Raw genomic sequence first — 21,508 nt, 5'->3', positions numbered from 1 at the left:
TGATGGTAATAAGAGGTTGGGGGTGGAGCAGAGGCTCTCTGTCTCGCCTAATACTAAATGAGCTCCAACGGCTAGTTTCATTTTATTTACTTTCTTAATTAATTGCGTTGAACACTTTGTTTTGTTCGTTGAGTTGATCTCGCTCATGTCATTTTGTTTAACCGTGTTAGTACAAAATATCATTGCTAATTTGTATTTACTAGTATTTGATAATATTGTTACGGTTTTATTAATCTAAAAAAGTATTGAATACAGACACAGTACCAAAATGTTGGTTCTGACCAAGATTGATAATTCTTATTTTTAAATATAGTTTCAATTTTGGCATAGGTATTATTATATCATGGTTCAAAATTCAAATTGAGCTAATAATATACTCAGATCTATTCGATTGTTGTCTTGTAATTATTTGCATGTGAATTATATATTAGGCATTACTAATTCCAAATCTGAGTAGAAGATATTAAAGTATTTGTTCGTCTGAATAAAGTAAAAATAAATAAAGAAGACAACATTAATTTGCAGACCATCTTCGGTTAATGCGCCGGAGCTTATACCAATGGACAACAAACCGCTCCTTCAATTCTCCTCCTAACGGCTATATTTGTAGGTCCCATGATACATAGATCGCTAGATCTGCTAAGCCGAGTGCTGTGTGCCAAAGGATAATTATTTACAAAGTATAGTTTAGAAAGAAGACACACGACTTTGAAACTTGAAAGCGACACTTTCCCCTGTAAAAAAAAATGAAGTGTTGTGCCGTACGAGGTTAAATGTTGACGTTGATCTATCTTTGCCTTTTTATTTTGGGTCTGGTAACTTAAGATAGTTGCTGATTGGTACACGTGTACTGTTGGATCTAATGGAGCTTTTGAACTTCAATTTTCGAATACAAACACTTAATAATGCTTTTTGAAATCTACCAAAGCCTATCACTTACTTTCAAAAACATGTCAATTCCATAATGACACTTCATTCCTATGGTTTACACAATATGGTTGCGAGAAGACAATCTTGGAGATAATTCTTACCTTAAACTCAACTGATATGCCATAAACTGTAAAAGATATCACAAGTCTCTCAACACATCTTGAATAAAATTGGAAGAATTGAAACAAGATGGGCTTTTTTTTAAGCGAGACAAATTGGATTCTCCCTGAAATCTTCCAAGACCCCCAGAAACTGAATGCCAAAAGGCCCAAAACTATACCAAATTCCCATATTTTCAGTAGCAGAAATTTACGTTGTAAAATCCCATGTTTGTAATACACAAACGATTGACCTTGGACACCAACTCTGATCTTAATTTGTGACAGCTAAAACTGCCTTACTCGCCACCGATTCCAATCAGATCACCGGAAAATTTTTCACTTCTTTTGAATTTTAGTTTACGGGAAAAGCGTCTATGTAACATAAATCATTTACCACACCTTTTTCTTCTTACTTTTGCTTTCTTGCTCTTAGCTAATTATTCACCTAATTTCTTTGTTTCAACTATGTGGACGACGATGATAGAACTTCTCGTGTGTATTGAGATAAAAGCAAGACTATCAAAACCAGTATTAGCTCTATTGGTATCTGGACACACATTCTCAATATTGTCAAATCCGACTTGGATCACCATATCATGAATTTCATAGCTATTTGATTCAACTTCAGGAAAGAAAAAAAGCAAGCAAAATCAAATCTGTTCCAACCACAAAACTTGGAAGATTCTCAATCCAAATCATAAAAGAAACCAATGAGCAAAATATAATCAACATTAAAGATGATTCAATGTGCTTTAACATCATTACACAAATCCCAAAATTAGAAGATGAAACAACAATTTGTCAACAAAAAAAATATCACTTGGTTCTCTAAGTAACTGGCTTACGATTCCATTTAAAAGCCACTATGAATAAACGATCATGTTCTTCTTCTAGATCTGAATCGAATCCAGCTCTGTTGATAGAGTTAAACTCTCCCTGCGACAGCTGAAGCAGCCGATGTAGCAGAACCACCAAGGAAGGAGAGTAATCCGGCGTTGGCAGGCTCTTGATCGTCCATGAAGAGATCATCTGGAACCACAAACGCACCGTGTAAGCAAACAATCGCGACGCCAATCATCAATGCGGAGGTTAAGAGAGATCCGACGCTCGTCATAAACACAACGACGATCGTCGACAAGACAAGAGCAAGGAGAGTCTCTCGATCAGAGAAAGTGCGGCCGAAGACGACGAGTGGCTGATCTGACGGACGGAAGAGGTAAAGGAACATCCACCCGCCGAGGAGACCGACGAGGACAAGGAGGGAGAGAGGATGGGAGAAAAGGGAAAAGGCGAGCACGAGGGAGACGATGGCGACATAGTTAACCTTGAAGTAGGCGAGATTCTTCCTGATCCGGGACAAGGCATCGGTGAGAGACTCAGGTCGCGCCATGGAGCTCCGATCGACGAGCTCCGTCCATGGGCGGCGCTGTGATAAGCCATCGCGGATCGAGGTGGAGAGGCGTGAGAAGAAGGTACGGAAGGCAGGAGTGTTGATTGGCGGCTGAGATTGAACGGCTTGTTGATTGGAGACAGGTAGCGTCGGTGGACTCGCCATGGCGGTGGCGCGTGAGGTTTGGTGCGGCTGATTTGGCCGAGAGGATTTCGATCTAAATTGCGATTATGGAAGACAAATAATCAGATGCTTCCGTGTAGATATTTTAGGGCCTGAGTGACCATAAGGTTGAGTCGGCCCAAAACCTCTCAAGTCACGGGTTCGACGCCTCCTTTTGACACTGTGTTTCGATTTTTTTTGGGAATTAATTTTAATTAATTTTTAAATCAACCCTAAAAAAAACCGAGAGAGAGCACGACTAATCTTTCTTCACGGCTTCACTGACGCACGACTCGGTTTTTGGCCGTCCGTTCTTCTCCTCTTCCGCCGATTTCTTCATCTCTTTCATCTTCATTCGTCTCTTCTTCTTTTTCTCTTCTTGATACGAAACGACACCGTTTACCACCATGTTTGATGAAAGCAAGTTCGATGTCAATCTCAAGCTGTGGGCTCTTAGAATACCTCGTGAACTCTGTAAAAGCGCAACTCGGATACTCAATGGGTACGTTTTTTGTTTTCTAGCTCTAGAGGTTCTTGAAGATTGAACCTTTGTGCTGAGCATGATCGTAGTTTCAAGAATTTGTTTGTTTCCCTTAACATTTATCTCCAAACTTCAGATTCAACAGTAATGAGCTCAGTGAGAAAGAACAGAACGCAGTTATCGCATATCTAGAGAAATAATTAGAACTCGTTAAATCAAGTTTGTAGGAACCCTTTGGTCGAAGCTTATGAGAAGTGCCTTTTAATGTGGTTTGTGTTCTTTATTGATAAAAAGGAAGTTTCTTGGTTTGATAACTTGTAGATACATGCTCAACATGCCAAGAATTAAGCCCATCACCGAAGATCCTGCTTGTGAAAAGACTCGTTTGGTGATATTGTCCGAAAATGTTAAAAATTCTGGTAAGAGTTTGTTCTTCATCTGGTTTAGGAGATGGTGGAAATAGCGGGATTATTCGTATTAACCAAGCCCTATTTGTTATAGGACAGATTTATCGGACATACCCGATGAAAAACTAAACCAGCTCAAGAAACTAAGCGAAGTTGAAGTAGTTCCTCATTCGGTCACCCTTGGATATTCCTATTGGAGTGCAGGTACGACAACAAATTCATTAGGAATATTCTTCACATTTGTTTGTATTATGGAATTTTTCTGCAAGCTACCCTTTATCTCCTGTTTGAAATAATCTTCTCTTGAGCTCCTGAATTAAAAGCTTATTCAGAGTTTTAATTCGTATGTTTGAGAAATGTTGGTCACTATTGCTGGTTCCTTTTTTCGCAAATTTGTTTGTGGTACCCTGAATTTTGATACTCCATTTTTCCTGGTTATTACTAAGGATGTGAGGGAATCCAACTCATAGGTTATTGGTAAATGGTCTAATTGTTTTTTTTTTGGTCCTATTAACCTTGACACTTGTTTACTTAGGTCCTTATCCTGTTTAGCTGGTATAAAAACTTCTGATATCATTCTTTCCTCGCAGATCACATACTGAAGCAGATTCTGCCAGATGGAGTGGATATACCTTCATCTTTTGAAACAATAGTTAAGTATTAAATTTCAGTTTGCTTCCTGAGCTTTAACAACCTAGCTTATAAGAACTTTGTTTACTTGAGCTAGCAATTTCTTTTGTGCATTTATTATTTCTATCTAGTCTGCAAATCTAGAGATAATGGGTGCATATTCTTGCCAAGTTTCCAAGCATCATGAAGATTGCCTCTCTCATGAGAACCAACATCTCTTTGCTTATTATGTGCAGGTCATATTGCACACTTAAATCTTCATGATGAGCTCCTTCCATTCAAAGATGTTATAGCAAAGGTTATCTACGATGTAAGTTTTTAACATTCTTTTCTTGACAGCTTTCTTTAGATATCTCTGTGTCATGACAGTAAAGACATCTGATGTCTAGCTGATCTTTTATATTCGTAGAAAAATTATCCAAGGATCAAGACAATTGTTAATAAAGTCGGGACGATCTCTAATGAGTTTCGAGTGCCAAATTTTGAAGTGTTAGCTGGAGAAAATGGGATGGAAACAGAAGTAAAGCAATATGGGGCAAGATTTAAGCTGGACTACAGCCTGGTTTATTGGAATTCCAGACTGGAGCACGAGCACATGCGCATTTCATCTCTTTTTAAACCTGGAGAAACCGTGTGTGATATGTTTGCTGGTATTGGACCTTTTGCTATTCCAGCTGCACAAAAAGGATGTTTCGTTTATGCAAATGATTTAAATCCAGACAGTGTTCGGTACTTGAAGATCAATGCAAAGTTCAATAAGGTTGATGAGTTGATTTGTGTGCACAATATGGATGCTCGAGAATTTATTTCTCAGTTGATGGTGGTCTCAACTTGTGAGGGTAATTTGCAACCAGTTGCTGATGAGAAAACAAAAGAAGCAGTCGCGAGTCGAGGAGGTAGTTTTTTTTATGGAAACTCAGTTTTCTGCATATTAGTTGGCACATCTGGTTTTAGCTACAGAAAAGGATAATTTTAACGGTTTGTTTCTCTTTACTCTCTGCTTAACCATAGCTGAGACTGATGTAGAGGATAAGGATGCTGGAGTTAGAAGAGAGGAAATACGTGCTAATGCAAGCATAAATGAGCCTCTTGGTGCTGATAAGAAGCCATCTGGTCTTTCAAAGACAGGTAAGAAAATTTCTCCGAAGGTTTCTCCAACACATTCTAACAGTTAACAGTGCCTTAGGAATCATCACTGAGCTGTTAAGTAAATGCAGAAAACGGGGTAGGGAAAGATTGCAAGACTACAGAAGGAAACACTAATAAGAAGCTGAAACAAACGTTGCTTCCAATCGCAAAGCCGTGGGAACATATCGACCACGTTATAATGAACCTTCCAGCTTCTGCCTTGGAGTTTCTCGGTATGGTACCAGTGATTCTAGATTTTTGTTCAAAATTTGGGACTATAGTCTTGTGTATACTTTCAAGGAATTTACGTAAGAAACTGCAGCTCATTAATAGCGATATTGACTGATTGTTACATTACTATGTGATAAGAGAGTTCATCAACTACATAATTAGAAGTGGGATCATTATAAATAGGAGATGAATCATGTATCGATGCTTGTTAGAGTAATAAAGGATATTAGGTTTTGTTGTTATCATGCTGCTAATGTGCTTTTGCCCTGTAATGGTTTTGTGCAGATGCTTTCAGTAATGTTATTCAAAGGAAGTATTGGAAGGGAACTCTTCCTTTAATTCATTGCTATTGTTTCATACGTGCAAGCGAAACCACAGAGTCTATAATTGCAGTAAGAAACAACCTTCCACTCTCTTCTGTTATTTCCGCGTGACTGTGTTTCTTCATTATTGCTTCTTTGTAGCAAATATCTGCTGGCATATTTTTGCATGCCTCAGAAATCTAAATTACAGCTTTTGTGATATTATTAAGGAAGCTGAAACTGCGTTGAAGTTCCATATAGAAGACCCTGTCTTCCACAAGGTCAGAGATGTTGCGCCAAACAAGGTAAGAAGTTCCCATTGTTCCGTCTTAGAAAAAAAAGAGAGAATTTTTGATAGAACATTCAGATATATCATCCATAGCTCCTCACTGGTTTTTTTTGTTGTTGTTGTTCTGTGTGTGTGCATTGCAGGCGATGTATTGCCTAAGCTTTAGACTACCTGAAGCATGTTTGAGGCAAGAAGACTAACAAGACATTTTTGGGAAGAGAGAAGAATCAAGAACATCTGCTCGGTTTTTTTAGTTTTTTTTTTCATTTGTTTTTTGGTATCATAAAATATCAGGGATCAGTAATGAATGAGATGCTACATTTTTGGTTTCACGCTAATCAGTATTGTTTGTTGATTCCATTGGCACATTATGATACTTAAGTCAAAAAAAAAGTCTGAAGATGCTGAAGAGTTTTAACAAAAGCAAAACTGCAAAACAGTTACTTTGAAAATACTGTCACACTAAAGTACGCTTATATAAATCCGGGCACATGTTAGACAGAATAGTTCCGGTAGCTGCAGCGGACGGAGTTACCAAAGAAGGCCGCTCAAAATTAAATTGGCCAACCGTCATCTTCTTCAATCGAATCTTAGACTAACGAACCCACCCATTTTCGCGTCAAATCAAACCAAAAAAAAACTTTCTCCTCTCTACTTCACTTCCTCCAATGGAGTCTTCTGCAGCTCTCGGATCTCTCCATCGTGAGTCTCTCTCACCCTCTGGGGTTTTATTTTTCTTCCTTCGTTTTTTTAATTGTTGGTTTCACGAGGATGATTGAAATTTCGATACGGAATGGAATGCAATTGATTCGAGCGATTCGCTAGCACTCTGCTGCTTCTTAGAATTTTAATATTCAGTGACAGGAGACGGATACTTTCTGAGGATTTCATGTTTAGATAGATCCGATTTTTGTATTTGTGCGCTTTGGTATTTGGTGAGTGCAGTTAGATTCGTATCAGATTCGTTTCTTGTCTATCGCAGAGATGTTTCCATTGGTTTTTTTCTTGAGGTGGTTTGCAGTTAGAAGAATGTAGATTTAGTCTTAATCGTGAATTTTGTCTCGCTGCATTTTACAGAGACTTTAGGGTCCGCCATAAAATCAGAGAGTAAGGTTCACTCGCTTTCTGGGAACTGGTCTTCCTCTGGTAACTCTTGTGTGCCACGGTGGAGATTATTCAACAGGAACAGCAATTTCACGCTTGTGTTACGTGCAGAGGCCTCTAAATCTTCGACAACAACCAAAAGCGATGGTGAGTTTATCTTTCACTATTAATCTTACTAATCTTGGAGCCAGAATAGAGTGATGTGAAATATCGGAACATGTGGTTCTCTAGATTTTGTAGATATTTGAACGTTTTGTTCATCTTTGATTTTGTAGATTCATCTGATGCTTGTGTGTCTAACGGGAAGAATACTGTTCGACGGACAACTTTCCCAAAAGAAGTGGAGGTTTCTTCTTTGCCTTCTTTGGGTTTAGATGTTAGGTTCTTTAGCTTATGCGTTGCTAGGTACTGAGTTGACAATGTCCTATATGCACTCTCTAGATCGTCAGGATTTTTGGATGCATAACTTCAGGCAATCTACTCTTTTATTTTTCCACATGATGTTATGGAGCGGCCTCTATATGTTGTTCGATGAATTGTATGTTTATTTTGTTTTCAAATGTTACAGGCACTGGTTCACGAGATGTGTGATGAGACTGAGGTTGCAGTGCTGAAACTTAAGGCAAGTCTCTCTGGCATTATTATGAACCGTTCTCTAACGCGCCCTAGAAGACTAGTGCATGTTACTACAACCAACAATATATGAGCTAATTTGACTTGTGGCTGGATGATAACTGTAATCGTAGGTTCCAACAATTCACAATCTCTGATGCTTTCTTTCTCTACAGGTTGGAGATTTCGAGATGAACCTAAAGCGGAAGATTGGAGAGACCGCAAACCCTATTCCCGTGGCTGACATTTCTCCAACAATAGCGCCTCCTATTCCTTCTGAACCCATGAATAAATCTGTTTCTGCTGCTCCTAGCCCATCTAAAGCAAAACCTGCCTCTGAAAAAGTGTCTCCATTTATGAATGTATCCTATCGGAAATCATCAAAGTTGTCTGCTTTGGAGGCATCTGGAACTAACAATTATGTTCTAGTCACATCTCCCTCAGTATGAGATCCACCTCTTAATTAAGTAATTGTTTTTTCATATCCCTTTCTATGCATTCTTCTTGATTGATCTGATCTTGTCTCTTCTCTTTCAAAAAGGTGGGTAAGTTTCAGAGGAGCAGAACCGTAAAAGGAAAGAAACAACCTCCTAGCTGCAAAGAGGTAAAACAACTCTAAACTCACTTTCAACTCCCAAGGCAAATAGAACAAAGATTGCCACATCCTAAGCAAATAATTTCTTGCAGGGTGATGCAATAAAGGAAGGCCAAGTTATTGGATACCTACATCAGTTAGGAACAGAACTTCCAGTTAAGGTAAGAGCTTAACTAATGTATCCATATTTTCCTTAATACTATCAAATTGGTCTCATCGATCTTGCTATTTATGGAACAGTCGGATGTAGCTGGCGAGGTCCTCAAGCTTCTTTCAGATGATGGAGGTAAAACATTGTTGTGTATTAAAAATCGTTACAGTTAATATGAATTATGAGATAAACTCATGCTTTCATATGCAAACAGACACCGTAGGTTATGGGGAGCCTCTCGTTGCGGTCTTGCCATCGTTCCATGATATCAACATCCATTGATGATTGGTGGTTTCTTGAGCCCCCAATTCCACAGCAAATTAATAATCATCTTCTCATTCCCGAGAGATTGTACTATTCATCTTCTCTTATCTTTCTTTTGAGGAGAATGTAGTTCGGTTGATTGCAAAGACAAAGAGGTTTGAGAATCTATTTTGATTTCATCATTTGTATGGAGAATGTGATCAGTTAATTGCTGAACTTTGGAACGTAAACTTTATCGGATTGGGGTTCGTCTTTTATATGGATTTTCACCTCCAGAAAAAATGAGAGAATGACGTGGCTATCTACCTTATCTTCCCCAATTATCAATCAACAAACGTTTCATTAAAAAAAAAAAAATCAATACTAAAAAATTCAGAAGAAAAATGACGAATGTTTTTTAGGCTTTTGGCGGTGAAAGAAATAGAGTTAATTCTATGATTTCTATCGCTAGAGCGATGTATGGAGTTAGCTGACGTGTACAAACGGAGTTCTCTTCTCTGAGAATGAAACTCAGCACAAATGATCTCTTCGCTTCTCAACCATCACTTCACTGCCCATGCTCCTCCTCCTCCTCCTCCTCCCGTCCTCGCCGCCGCCGTTTCCATGGCCTTCATCTTCCGATCAACCTCACTAGGAAGAACAATTCTCTATCCGTCGCGGCTCATCCCGATTCCGATCACCCATCCCGAACCGCCTTCTCTCGCCGCGCTCTTCTCCTCGCGCCGCCACTCCTCTCCGCCGCTGCTTCCTTGTTTCTCAAGCCGTCTGTCTCTTTAGCCTCCGAGGAGGAGAGCTCGTCCGCTACAGTGACTCCGCCTGCAGAATCAGCAGCCCCTCCGGCCGTTACTACTCCACCGCCGCCTACATCCGTGAATAAGGAAGAGACTATAACCTCGAGGATTTATGACGCAACGGCGATTGGTGAACCGATGGCTTTGGGCAAAGATAAGAAGAAGGTGTGGGAGAAGCTGATGAATGCAAGGGTCGTGTACCTCGGCGAGGCGGAGCAGGTTCCTACCAAAGACGACAAGGAAGTTGAACTCGAAATCGTTAGAAACCTGAGGAAAAGATGCGTCGAGAGCGAGCGTCAAATCTCTGTGGCACTGGAAGCTTTCCCTCTCGATTTGCAGGACCAGCTTAATCAGTACATGGATAAGAGGTTTTTTATTTTTCCACTTTCTTTCTACGAGTATTCTTTTTTAGCTTTGGTGCAGCTTTCATCGTATCTTCTATTCTCAATGTAGTACAAGAGACGCCTTTTCGTGCATTTCTGGTTTCAGTTTTCTTCTGTAGTAAACTATGATGTTTAATCTTGAAAAAAGAGAGGACAATTTGGATGCAACTTCGAGATTGCAGCTCTTAAGTTTTATGATCGTGAATACTGTTTGGCGCGTTCGTTACTGGAAATGAAAATCGTCTATGGTAATTATGGTGGCAGGATGGAGGGAGAGACGTTGAAGTCTTATGTGACACATTGGCCAGCTCAACGCTGGCAAGAATATGAGCCCCTTTTAACATATTGTCGTGATAACGCGGTTAGACTAATTGCCTGCGGCACTCCTCTCAAGGTAAAGTCTTGTATAGTTTGGTTTGGTTTGGTTTTCAATGCAACGCAATGCTCTATATAATAACTGTTGATTTCTCTTTGCTTGAAGTTTGTGGGACTAAGTAAATTTTGATGTGTTAGTGGCATGAGTCTAGCTTTGACCATTTCAACTAGGCTGACGGTATTCTACTTAATCTGATGTAGATTTTAAGAACTGTCCAAGCAGAGGGTATCCGTGGTCTTTCAAAGTCTGAGCGTAAATTATACACTCCCCCTGCTGGTTCTGGGTTTATCTCAGGATTTTCTTCATTTTCACGTAGATCTACATTCGATATGAACCTCCCAACACAGATTGTTCCGTTTGGACCAAGCTCTTATTTGTCTGCACAAGCAAGAGTTGTGGAAGACCATACAATGTCACAAGTTATTTTACAAGCAGTTGCAGATGGAGGTGGGACTGGTCTACTATTAGTGGTGACAGGGGCTAGTCATGTTGAGTATGGTTCAAGAGGGACAGGGTTGCCAGCAAGGATCTCAAGGAAGTTTCCAAAGAAAAACCAAGTTGTTGTATTACTTGACCCCGAAAGACAGTACCTGCGAAGAGAGGGCGAAAGTCCAGTTGCTGATTTCTTGTGGTATTCTGCAGCGAGACCCTGCAGTAGAAACTGCTTTGACCGAGCAGAGATCGCTCGAGTAATGAATGCAGCTGGCAGGAGGCGAGATGCTCTTCCACAGGTAGATTTCAAGTGGATGCTTTCATGACATTGACTATTTGCACCCTTGTATATGAATATCTCTTATCAATCTTCTTACTAAGCAGTTCTATTCTTTTCTCTTTTGAGCTAAACTTTGACTCAAGCTTATATGTCATAAGTTCATAGTGATGTAATCTTTTCCATGCCTCCAGGATATTCAAAATGGATTGGACCTTGGTTTGGTGTCACCCGAGGTTCTACAGAATTTGTTTGATTTGGAGCAGTATCCTCTTATTTCTGAGCTTGCTCAGCGGTTCCAGGTATGTCCATTCTGGGTGATATTTCTTTGGGAGTTTTTGCTTGGAGTATATATGCTTTGTGTTCTATAATATTTTAGAGATTTTTGCATATCAGTCATCAACATTATGTGTCCAATTTCTATCTCTTAGAGTTAATGATAAATTTGAATAGTGAAGCGGAATTTCAATTATGATTCACTGTGAATTTGTGATGCAGGGTTTCCGAGAAAGGTTGTTGGCAGATCCGAAATTCTTGAATAGGTTAGCTATCGAAGAGGCTATATCAATAACAACTACACTTTTAGCACAATATGAGAAGCGAAAAGAGAATTTCTTTGAAGAACTCGACTATGTAATAACTGATACAGTCAGAGGATCAGTTGTTGATTTTTTCACAGTATGGCTTCCTGCACCAACTTTGTCTTTTCTTTCATATGCTGATGAGACCACTGGACCAGACAGCATAGACGCCCTGAGAGGCCTCCTAGGATCCATACCTGATAATGCATTTCAAAAAAGTCTTGCTGGAAGAGAATGGAATTTGAATCTTAGAGTTGCTTCAGTTATAGTTGGTGGCTTGAAGCTTGCTGGTGTTGGAGTCGTTTCCAGTTTTGCAGCCGTGGGAGCGTCAAATGCGTTAAATGCTGTTCGAAAATTCATTAAACCAGAGTTGGTTGTTGTTGCTAAGAAACCTAAGAGATCTCCTCTTCTGAAAACGGCAATGGTTTATGGAGGTTTTCTGGGGACATCTGCAAATCTTCGTTACCAGGTATGATGATCCATGCTGCTTGATAGTGCTGGTGTATGTATGTAACTTCTTCGTCGTAGTTAAGGAGGAGCGTTGATGAAGGACATTTCGATTTAATTTATGCCTCTAACATCAAAGTGTCTTTGAATGCAGATAATTGCTGGATTAATAGAGCATCGTATATCTGATGAGCTTTCTTCTCAACCTCTACTTGTAAATATGATTTCATTTGTTGTCAGGACGCTTAACTCATATTTCGGAACGCAGGTCAGAGTTAGATGCCTGTTATTTGGTTTCCTCTTGCTTTTCTTTATGTTCTTTTCTTTTTTAAGCATAATGTGCCGACCTATTCTTTTGTTTATTTTTGGGAGTTCTTTTATCTTGATCCCAACTTTTCATAAAATTGTTGCAGCAATGGATTGATCTTGCACGCTCTACGGGTCTACAGACTCAGAAAAGCATCCCAGCCTCTAAGGAAGTTCCGGAGGCTTTGGAAGAATCTACGGTGGAGCGTAATGCTACTGAAGAGGACAGTATTGACAAGCTCGATAATCAATGATACTGGTGAGGCTACCCCAGTAGTTATCAATTAATAGTTGTTTTCCAAAAGCTTTAGGTCGTTGCGATGAGCACGATTTCATAATTTTAAGTTTCATGTTTGTATTTGTGCTTCTTGGAGATAGTGATGGTTTCAATATAGTTCTATTTTCTTCATGAATCCACGTTAGTCCTGCTGATCTACCATGAGTTCCTCCTAATGGGTCGATTGCTTTTCTCTTATTGTTTCTTTGTACTTAAAAGCAGTCATTTGTCTAGGATGATGGGAAGCTGTAAAACTCTTTAGTTGAAAAAATACTTTTAAGCAGAGTAGTAGATGATATCTCAGCTGGGCATAAGAAATGGTTCAAAAAGTGATTACGTAGTATAGAACGAGAAGATCCACAAAATTTTGGCGAAACTCTTATATATGATATGGCTGCATTATTAGCATCTTGTACGCTGTTTATGGAGTTAAAGGGTTTGTCAACGAGGCTTCATGGTGGTTACTATAGATACAGAGAGCAAAATTTCAGGATACTTGTCTGTGCAGTGCAGTGTAGGTATTGATTAAAGAAATACTTTGAAGACCTTCATGTGATTCAAAATCAATTTCTGATAAGTAACAGTTACATACCTAAATATGTTGTCTGTACTCGTACCTGCAAATGTTGTGAGCTCGAAATCAAATCTTGGTATACTTTGTTCATATTCTTGATAAGTACCCTGTACTGATGCAGCAATGAATGATGGGTGGACTCGAAATTAGTTGTGTATAGGTTCGTGAACGTTCATTGGCCCAGGTACATTTCACAAAACTTACTATCTGTTCTGTTCCAAATTCCACTAGTATATACTTTCAAATTCCACTAATATACTGTTTATTGATTTGGACTTTACTTGCAGTAGAAGAGCCTTCCTCACAGGATGCGCCTTCTCTCTATCAAGGACATTAAACTGCAGAACGAAGACTGAATCATTGTCCGGCTTTGATAGATGCAGCCACATCCAGGAAATCAGAACCCTTGTCATTGACTACTACTACAAATCAGAACCAAGAAGAAGAGAAGTGCATTCAGTAATGGGACTTACTTATGTGTACGTTTTCGTTTGTTGTCTAGATTAACTCTTCCAACGTATGAATTAGCAATCTACATAATAAGCATTGAATAAACGAATACTTGAGAATTTGAATTTATATTTAGTTTGCTGCTCAAACTTACGGTTATTTATTTTTCTTTTTTTCAAGTAAAGCGATTCGCACGTAACCAAATATCTCAAACGACAATAGTACCGTCTGCCTGAACTCTGACCTCGACATGCTATGTAATTAGGAATTTCGCTGCTTCTTAATCCCTATAAATGTGAGATCATTATTCAAAAAAAAAAGAAAGAATAACAAGAAAACGTTTATATATTCAAAAGAGAAACTATTTTAGCCTTTCCTTTTTGTCAATCAAGGAAGAAAGAAACTAATAAATAATATTTCACTTTAGACCAATCAATGCGCCCAGCTTTTCACTAAAGAGCACACTTCCCCATGAATTTCTTTCTTTTCGCCTCTCTTCCACTGTCAGATTCTTCATTTTTCTTGTGATCTTGTTTCTTTTTCGATTTTGCCTCCTCACTGGATCTCTCTCTCCCTCCTTCTTCTTCCTCTTCCAGCTCCAATGGAGTCTAAGCATAAACTCTGTGCTTACTTCCATCTCTTCCTCTTCCTCACTTCAATGTCAGAAGCAGAAGCAGCTGACCCTCAAACAGAGTCCCTCCTCACCTTAAAATCTCAAGTCACCGACAATTCCAACTCCTTAAAAGACTGGTTCATTGTCACTCCCGGAGTTTCCGACACCAAACTCGCATGTTGTTCTTGGTCCGGTGTCCGATGCAACCAAAACTCCACCTCCGTTATCTCCCTCGACCTCTCTTCCAAGAATCTCGCCGGAAATTTCCCCGGCAAGCAATTCTCCGTCTTCACCGACCTCCTCGAACTCAACATCAGCGACAACTCGTTTTCCGGCGAGTTTCCTGCAGAGATCTTCAACATCACTACTCTCAGGAGCCTTGACGTAAGCCAAAACAACTTCTCCGGTCGTTTCCCAGACGGTGTCTCATCCCTCACGAATCTGATAAAGCTCGATGCTTTGAGCAACAGCTTCTCCGGCTCGTTGCCGGTCGATCTCTCTCGGTTAGAGAATCTCAAGGTACTTAATCTCGCTGGGAGTTACTTTACTGGGTCGATTCCGAGTCAATACGGATCTTTTAAGAATCTCGAGTTTCTTCATCTTGGTGGGAATTTACTTAGTGGGCACATTCCACAAGAGCTTGGGAACCTGAAAACTGTGACTCACATGGAGATTGGATATAACTCGTACCAAGGAGTGATCCCTTGGCAAATCGGTTACATGAGTGAGCTCAAGTACCTCGACATCGCCGGAGCCAATCTCTCTGGCTTCTTACCTAAGCATTTCAGCAATCTGACAAAGCTTGAGTCTTTGTTCCTCTTTAGGAACCATCTCTCTGGGGAAATCCCATGGGAGCTTGGACAAGTCACTTCTCTTGTTAACTTAGACCTCTCAGACAACCGTCTCTCAGGAACCATACCAGAGAGCTTTGCAGGTTTGAAGAATCTCAGGCTGTTGAGTCTTATGTACAATGAATTGAGTGGGACTCTCCCTGAAGGAATTGCTCAGCTTCCTTCTTTGGATACTCTCTTCATATGGAACAATTACTTCTCTGGTTCACTTCCAAAAAGCTTGGGGACTAACTCAAAGCTCAGATGGGTCGACGTTTCCACCAACAGTTTCCAAGGTGAGATCCCACAAGGTATTTGCTCAAGAGGTGTTCTTTTCAAGCTCATGCTCTTCTCCAACAACTTCACTGGAACTCTGTCTCCATCTCTCTCCAATTGTTCCACGCTTGTTCGTATCCGTCTTGAAGATAATTCATTCTCAGGTGTGATCCCTTTTAGCTTTAGCCAGCTTCCTGATATCTCCTACATAGACCTCTCTAGAAACAAACTCACAGGAGGCATTCCTCAAGATATCTCCAAAGCTACAAAGCTTGAATACTTCAATATCTCCAATAACCCTCAGTTAGGAGGCAAACTTCCACCGGAGATTTGGTCCTTGCCGCGTCTTCACAACTTCTCTGCGTCCTCTTGCGGTATCTCCGGAGATCTCCCTGAATTTGAAACCTGCAAATCCATCACTGTTGTTGAACTGAGTAATAACAACATATCAGGGGTTTTAACACCAGCTGTTTCCGCTTGCCGCTCTCTTCAGAAGATGGATTTAGCTGGAAATATCATGACAGGTGGGATTCCTGAGGCATTGGCAAAGCTTCCACATCTGACAGTTTTGGATTTGTCAGACAATAACTTGAGTGGTCCCATCCCATCTGACAAAGTGTTTCAATCAATGGGGAAACATGCATATGAGGGCAATGCAAACCTGTGTGGACGTCCTCTGAAATCATGTGCAGGTTACAGCTCGAGGAAGCTCGTCTCTGTTCTGCTAGCTTGTCTAGTCTCGGTTGTGCTAATTGCAACTGGAACTTTGGGGTTGTACTATGTTCATCAAAGAAGTCAAGGTCAATGGAAGATGGTGTCTTTCGCTGGACTCCCTCATTTCACAGCAGATGATGTTTTGAGGAGCTTCGGTTCACCTGAACCTACAGAAGAAACGGTTCCCGAAATATCAGCCTCGGTGTGCAAAACAGTTCTGCCAACGGGAATAACAGTGATAGTGAGAAAGGTCCAACTTCAAGGCAAGAACAAGGGTGTTATGTTGAAAGTTTTAACGCAGATGGGGAATGCAAGACACGTGAATCTGGTGAGATTGCTCGGTTTTTGTTACAACAATCATCTTGTGTATGTATTGTATGATAACAACCTGCATACCGGGACTTTGGCTGAGAAGATGAGGACCAAGAAGAGAGATTGGGCAACTAAGAAGAGGATCATCACTGGAGTTGCAAAGGGACTTTGCTTCCTTCACCATGAATGCTACCCTGCAATTCCACATGGAGATGTGAAGTCGACTAACATTTTATTCGATGAAGATAACATGGAACCTTGCTTGGGAGAATTTGGGTTCAAATACATGCTACAGTTGAACAAAGTCTTGGTCTCTTCAACTGCAAACACAGGTACACTAACCATGACGGTATATAGAGACAAACACAAAATTTCTTAGCAGAAGCATTATTATTATTCCTAACATGAAACTCTCTGAAAGCAGATCAGATGAACGATGTAATAAGAGCGGAGCAGCAAAAAGACATTTACAACTTTGGAGAGCTTATTTTGGAAATCTTAGCAAATGGTAAGCTGAGGGATGCCGGCAGGTTGATGCACAACAAGCCAAAGGATGTTCTTCTACAAGAAGTATACGCAGAAAACAAAGTGAGTGATATTGAAAAAGGAGAAGTTAAAAGAGTGGTTGAGGTCGCACTTCTCTGCATAACGAGTAACCAGTCTGACCGTCCTTGCATGGAAGATGCACTCAGGTTCTTGTCTCAAGCACATAGTAGATTGAAATAGGTACTACGGACAATGTTTAAATGCACATAGTTTCCCTTATATATAATAGTATTGTACTAAAAACGTTCCTCTTCTTTGATGGTTAGGTGTGTGACTTCTTAGTTATTTGTTGGAACCATATAATATGATGTTGTTCTTGTATTGATGTATTGTTGCTACTCTTAAACTGAGATTGAATAGAAGAACAGCGAGCTTGTGGTTTGACCATAAAATGATATGAAACAGCAATCGCAGTCTATTACGGAAGATTCACAACTTAGGACACGAGTGCGTTTGGGTTTAGCTTTTAATTTTGCAAATCATAGGACGAAGTTTGAGTATATGTATATCAGTCCAGATTGTTACATTTGTAAAGTGAGAAAGGCAGAGACTCAGTCGCAGAGGCCAAGATCAAAACAAAAAATGCACAAAATTTTGGCGAATCTGTTACATATGAGTCGGCTGAAGCTGTGAACAAAACAAAACTCTCCAACGAGTCTGAAACAAGTTTTTCCCTACATTAGCTTAAACCATTTGCAGAGAATCAAGTAATTCAATGTTCTTAAGCAAAAGATCCAAAAATCAACCAACGACAAACAAAAAACATAACAGAATGTCTTAAAAGAGCTCCCAAGGTCAACACTGCTTGAAGATTTCTCTTCATCCTCATTAAGCACGAACACCACGGTTAAGACTCACCATACGGCTTGAGCCATCCATTTGCATACCACCTCTGTTTCCTGAACCAACTCTTCCTACATACCCTCCTCCTCTGTTCTGGCCAGACCACTCTCTAGACTGTCCAGACGATCGTCCACCATATCCAGATCTATTACCTTGTCTTCCTTGTCCATAATTCATGTTGTCCTGCCATTTGCCACCACCTGATGCCGCTCCTGCATAGTCCTGATTGTTGTCCCTTCTCCTTGAACTCAGATCAAGACCACCTCCACCGGTTCTAGACTCCATTGCCCTTTCATTGCTTTCTGCCAAAACCGAGAGTTTCTCGGTTAACTGAAAAGCCAATGATTGTAGTCTGCTGTGTTGCACTTCATGGAAGACAATGCATTGTGTTGGCTGGTCCCAGCTTGCATGAAGCTCCTCATTGATCATCATCTTGCTCACAATGCTGTGAACCTGAGCTTCAGAGACATCAAACATCTTAGACAGCTGATCAAGACTTAAGGACTCGTAGGAGCTCGAGTATGTGAATAGGTAAGTCCTTAGAGCCTCTTCTTTGATCCTAGCTTTCACCATATCGAGGATGCTGTCCCGGTTCTTGAGCAGTCTCCAGACATCAAGAGAGTTCAAAACTTCAAACGCCTTTTGGAAATCCCCTTTGGTCAGGGCTCTGGTGGCTGCCATGACATGGTCACGTACATTCTCAGGCGGTGCAGTGAAGGCTTGCCTCTCACTGATCTCAAGCAGGCGACGGAAATTCTTGCTAATCACTCTGCGTCTTGCTTCAAGCGAGTTTGCTGCCATGTTTGGGACTTCAAGAAGCATGGCACAGATGAGGTGAACAGCCTCCAGGAGCTCGAGGTTGATGTGCATGTGGTACGGCATTTGTCTTCTCCTTTCCATCCTTTCCTGGTAAAATCAAAATTTGTTTATATCATAAGCATCCATATAGAAATAGAAAATAATTTTGATGAAAAGGAAACAAAAAAATCCTGAAATGCAACAGAATATATTAGCTACTATAAATTTAGTGCTTTATATAGTTGACTCATACCGTCAGAATTATAGTGTTTGTAATGCTGTACTCACACTATATGATCAAACCATTTTTTTTCACATGCTATTGTGTTGGAAGATTTAAAAACAGAACATAATTAATTACCTGTTCTGGTGTCTTCTCATGATATCGACTTTGCGAGACACCTTGGGCAAGCAACTCCCTCACTCTTTGACCAGAGTACAGCTCGGAGAGGCAGCTATGGGACTCGGTGATCATTCCAGCCCGGAAGGCACAAAGACCAAGCTGTGCCATGGTCCTGTTAAAGAGAATCTGCGTTGAGATGTCCATGTGCTGAATGTTGTCTTGGAGATGACTCATCAGCAACAAGTCTCTAGCAGTCACAAAGTTGTCCATTAAAGCATGGTGATAGATATCACATAGCATTGCACGGGCTTTGGTTCGCTCATCTCCATTTCTGTAGATAAGGGAGACAAGAAGATCCATCATCGCTCTGCTGCTCTCTGAGAAGGTAGGCTTACGGGGAACGACCTCTGGAACTTCAATGAATGAAGAAGGAGGTCCATTTTCCTCTTCGGCCTCCTCAGCTTCTTCATCTTTTTCAATGAACTCAGCCAAATTCCTCATAGCATCGTAAACTTCCTGGGGCTTGTAATATATTGACTCAACTCGTCTTAAGGCTACCTTTGCAGCAGCTTTATAATCACCCATCCGCTCCAAGTAGTCCTGGATGTTCTGAGCTAGGGCCAAGAACATGGGCTCATCCCTCAACCTCTCAACATACTCACGGGTGTGAGGATCAATGCACTGCAAGCTCTTGAAAAACTCAGTGTCGATCCTCTCTATGAATGCAACCAAATTTCCCCAGACCCGAATTGTTCCATCAAAATCTGCTGGCTTTGAAGTTTCATTCTCATCAGGTTCAACCGAGTCATCCACAACAATGTTATTGTACTTGACAAGAATGTCCAGTATGGTGAGCATGTTCAGCACGCATTTCTTCCAGACTTTGATAGGCATGTGTCCGCTGAGACCTGGATTCACATCAAACTGTGCCGAAATAACGCTAAACAAGATTTCGAGCTTCTGCGCAGGAGTCTTGGCAATCTTTGTCAAGTGTGTAAGCTGATCAACAAGCTCAAACCGAGCAGTTCCCTTCCTCCCACGAGCAGCCAGGATTTCTTTGAACTTCTTGTTGACCCAGTCCCAAGTGATGTCTTTAGGATCTTTACTAAGCAGCTTCTCCATTTGCTTATCTTTTTTGTTTAGCATCGTCTCCCAGCGATTATCAGCAGGTTCCTCCACCTCCTCTCCAGACTCATCCTCTTCGTTAACATCGTCCTCAGACTCATCCTCCTCTTCCTCATCTTCTTCATCCTCCTCTTCTGGTTCATTATCATCCTCAACTTCTGGAGCCTCCCTATATTTATTGATATCTTCCTCGTACAGCTTATTGTTCTTCCTCAGTTTCTGTCTCATTGAGTTCAAAGCCTTGGAGTTACTAGTGCTCATCTTCTTCTTCGCTTCCTTATTCGCCAGAGATTCATTCATGAAATCCTCCAGCATCACAAGGGTTTTGATATATAAAGTCGGAGCCTTGACAGCCTCTGTGATCCTCATAACTTTCTCAAGCTGCTTGTTGACTTTATCAAAGTTTTCCTGAAGGCTAACCCAATCATTGATCTTCATGGCATTCTTAATCTGATCCACAGTGTTGGTCATCTCCTCGAAACGCTTATCCTTTGCAGGCTTAATGACACGTTTAGTATCGAGCTCATCATCGGAGACACTGCCATCTTGAAGGTAACGGTTATTGATGTCGTTATTCTGAACCTCCTGGATCTCTTCTTCGAAATCACTCTCATCTTCACTTTCACTTCCACCCTGTGAACAGAAGACAGCAAGGAATTCATTAAGAGACTGAAGCAAAAAGCAAGACTATGGTGAAACGTAAACAAGGTATGAAGGATAGAAACCTGAGCGAAAAAACGAGACGTCATCTTTCTTTAGCGGGAGAGCTTAATACAAGGACCTGATACACCAAAAAGTAAGCAAGCTGAGAAATGAAATTGATTGAAGAAGAAGAAGAAGCCAAATTGAATCTAATTGATTGAAGAAGAAGAAACAAATCAATCCATTACAACAACATAATAATTCTACGGGGAAAAAACATGTCTAAAGTCAGATTTAGAAGACAACTCACACATGTGTCACAGACACAGACTCGAACATGGATTGAGACGACGGAGATGGTAAAGATGATAGAGAAGATGAAGAAGAAAGAAATTACCTGGATTGAGACGACGGAGATGGTAAAGATACTCGGAAATGCTTTGATGAAAGTAACGGAGCAGCCGTCAGAACTCAGAAGGTTTCTGTGTCTGTTTTCACAAATTATCGAGAAACTCAAAAACCCTATTCCTGGGAACCTTTTCCTTTTTTTTTCCACCGATAGTTTTTTGTTTAATTTTTTTTTTCCTTTTTCTGAAGATAACAATAATCAGATATACGACAAAGGACCAAAATTTAATATAACATCATCGTTGACAATTTTTCTTCTATCAAAAATAAAAATATTTTATAGGGAATTTTTATCAAAGTGATAAACTCTAGATATGCATCAGTTTTGTTTCTTACACATAAAAACAAAAACAAAAAAAAGGTACAAACAAATTACTATTTAATTTT

The 21,508-nt window shown here is 40.3% G+C and overlaps 6 protein-coding genes across 6 annotated transcripts; 4 read left to right on the top strand and 2 right to left on the bottom strand.

The window, feature by feature from the left end:
• Positions 1-1,742: 1,742 nt before the first annotated feature.
• LOC112087123 (PRA1 family protein B1) lies at positions 1,743-2,674 on the bottom strand. Its single transcript, XM_024157071.1, has one exon. It carries the CDS (start codon positions 2,584-2,586, stop codon positions 1,957-1,959), a length of 630 nt encoding a protein of 209 aa, XP_024012839.1. The 5' UTR covers positions 2,587-2,674; the 3' UTR covers positions 1,743-1,956.
• Positions 2,675-2,827: 153 nt separating this feature from the next.
• On the top strand, positions 2,828-6,389 carry LOC18020191 (tRNA (guanine(37)-N1)-methyltransferase 1). Its single transcript, XM_024157183.1, has 11 exons — positions 2,828-3,085; positions 3,386-3,483; positions 3,571-3,675; positions 4,062-4,124; positions 4,338-4,411; positions 4,511-4,997; positions 5,113-5,229; positions 5,319-5,462; positions 5,746-5,852; positions 5,993-6,067; positions 6,195-6,389. The coding sequence occupies exons 1-11, from the start codon at positions 2,991-2,993 to the stop codon at positions 6,249-6,251; spliced, it is 1,422 nt and encodes a 473-aa protein (XP_024012951.1). The 5' UTR covers positions 2,828-2,990; the 3' UTR covers positions 6,252-6,389.
• A 187-nt stretch (positions 6,390-6,576) lies between these two features.
• Positions 6,577-9,059, top strand: LOC18020190 (biotin carboxyl carrier protein of acetyl-CoA carboxylase). Its single transcript, XM_006402957.2, has 9 exons — positions 6,577-6,753; positions 7,129-7,302; positions 7,431-7,501; positions 7,724-7,777; positions 7,944-8,210; positions 8,309-8,371; positions 8,455-8,523; positions 8,603-8,648; positions 8,728-9,059. The coding sequence occupies exons 1-9, from the start codon at positions 6,720-6,722 to the stop codon at positions 8,793-8,795; spliced, it is 846 nt and encodes a 281-aa protein (XP_006403020.1). The 5' UTR covers positions 6,577-6,719; the 3' UTR covers positions 8,796-9,059.
• Positions 9,060-9,194: 135 nt separating this feature from the next.
• On the top strand, positions 9,195-13,806 carry LOC18020189 (protein RETICULATA-RELATED 6, chloroplastic). Its single transcript, XM_006402956.2, has 9 exons — positions 9,195-9,936; positions 10,216-10,345; positions 10,528-11,058; positions 11,231-11,338; positions 11,535-12,086; positions 12,219-12,332; positions 12,478-12,629; positions 13,343-13,405; positions 13,509-13,806. Exons 1-7 carry the CDS (start codon positions 9,281-9,283, stop codon positions 12,622-12,624), a joined length of 2,238 nt encoding a protein of 745 aa, XP_006403019.1. The 5' UTR covers positions 9,195-9,280; the 3' UTR covers positions 12,625-12,629; positions 13,343-13,405; positions 13,509-13,806.
• Positions 13,807-14,143: 337 nt separating this feature from the next.
• On the top strand, positions 14,144-17,341 carry LOC18020188 (leucine-rich repeat receptor-like protein kinase TDR). Its single transcript, XM_006402955.2, has 2 exons — positions 14,144-16,748; positions 16,841-17,341. The coding sequence occupies exons 1-2, from the start codon at positions 14,273-14,275 to the stop codon at positions 17,140-17,142; spliced, it is 2,778 nt and encodes a 925-aa protein (XP_006403018.1). The 5' UTR covers positions 14,144-14,272; the 3' UTR covers positions 17,143-17,341.
• A 191-nt stretch (positions 17,342-17,532) lies between these two features.
• On the bottom strand, positions 17,533-21,281 carry LOC18020187 (eukaryotic translation initiation factor 3 subunit C). Its single transcript, XM_006402954.2, has 4 exons — positions 21,111-21,281; positions 20,797-20,852; positions 18,965-20,704; positions 17,533-18,711 (listed from the first exon to the last, which is right to left on the bottom strand). The coding sequence occupies exons 2-4, from the start codon at positions 20,818-20,820 to the stop codon at positions 17,791-17,793; spliced, it is 2,685 nt and encodes an 894-aa protein (XP_006403017.1). The 5' UTR covers positions 20,821-20,852; positions 21,111-21,281; the 3' UTR covers positions 17,533-17,790.
• Positions 21,282-21,508: the final 227 nt, after the last annotated feature.

Source organism: Eutrema salsugineum, unplaced genomic scaffold (assembly GCF_000478725.1).
Source record: "Eutrema salsugineum unplaced genomic scaffold, Eutsalg1_0 scaffold_19, whole genome shotgun sequence".
NCBI classification, from domain to species: Eukaryota; Viridiplantae; Streptophyta; class Magnoliopsida; order Brassicales; family Brassicaceae; genus Eutrema; species Eutrema salsugineum.
Note: the sequence above shows the minus strand (reverse complement) of the source record. Positions and strands in the feature narration are given on the sequence as shown.

Coding starts and splice junctions, on each gene's coding strand:
- LOC112087123 (XM_024157071.1), bottom strand. CDS start 2,586: ATGGCGAGTCCACCGACGCTACCTGTCTCCAATCAACAAGCCGTTCAA.
- LOC18020191 (XM_024157183.1), top strand. CDS start 2,991: ATGTTTGATGAAAGCAAGTTCGATGTCAATCTCAAGCTGTGGGCTCTT. Junction 3,484..3,570: donor CGAAAATGTTAAAAATTCTG/GTAAGAGTTTGT, acceptor GTTATAGGACAG/ATTTATCGGACATACCCGAT. Junction 5,463..5,745: donor TTCTGCCTTGGAGTTTCTCG/GTATGGTACCAG, acceptor GGTTTTGTGCAG/ATGCTTTCAGTAATGTTATT.
- LOC18020190 (XM_006402957.2), top strand. CDS start 6,720: ATGGAGTCTTCTGCAGCTCTCGGATCTCTCCATC. Junction 8,524..8,602: donor GAACAGAACTTCCAGTTAAG/GTAAGAGCTTAA, acceptor TTTATGGAACAG/TCGGATGTAGCTGGCGAGGT. Junction 8,649..8,727: donor GCTTCTTTCAGATGATGGAG/GTAAAACATTGT, acceptor ATATGCAAACAG/ACACCGTAGGTTATGGGGAG.
- LOC18020189 (XM_006402956.2), top strand. CDS start 9,281: ATGAAACTCAGCACAAATGATCTCTTCGCTTCTCAACCATCACTTCAC. Junction 12,087..12,218: donor CTGCAAATCTTCGTTACCAG/GTATGATGATCC, acceptor CTTTGAATGCAG/ATAATTGCTGGATTAATAGA. Junction 12,333..12,477: donor ACTCATATTTCGGAACGCAG/GTCAGAGTTAGA, acceptor AAATTGTTGCAG/CAATGGATTGATCTTGCACG.
- LOC18020188 (XM_006402955.2), top strand. CDS start 14,273: ATGGAGTCTAAGCATAAACTCTGTGCTTACTTCCATCTCTTCCTCTTC. Junction 16,749..16,840: donor CTCTTCAACTGCAAACACAG/GTACACTAACCA, acceptor CTCTGAAAGCAG/ATCAGATGAACGATGTAATA.
- LOC18020187 (XM_006402954.2), bottom strand. CDS start 20,820: ATGACGTCTCGTTTTTTCGCTCAG. Junction 20,705..20,796: donor CGTCTCGTTTTTTCGCTCAG/GTTTCTATCCTT, acceptor TTCTGTTCACAG/GGTGGAAGTGAAAGTGAAGA. Junction 18,712..18,964: donor ATGAGAAGACACCAGAACAG/GTAATTAATTAT, acceptor TGATTTTACCAG/GAAAGGATGGAAAGGAGAAG.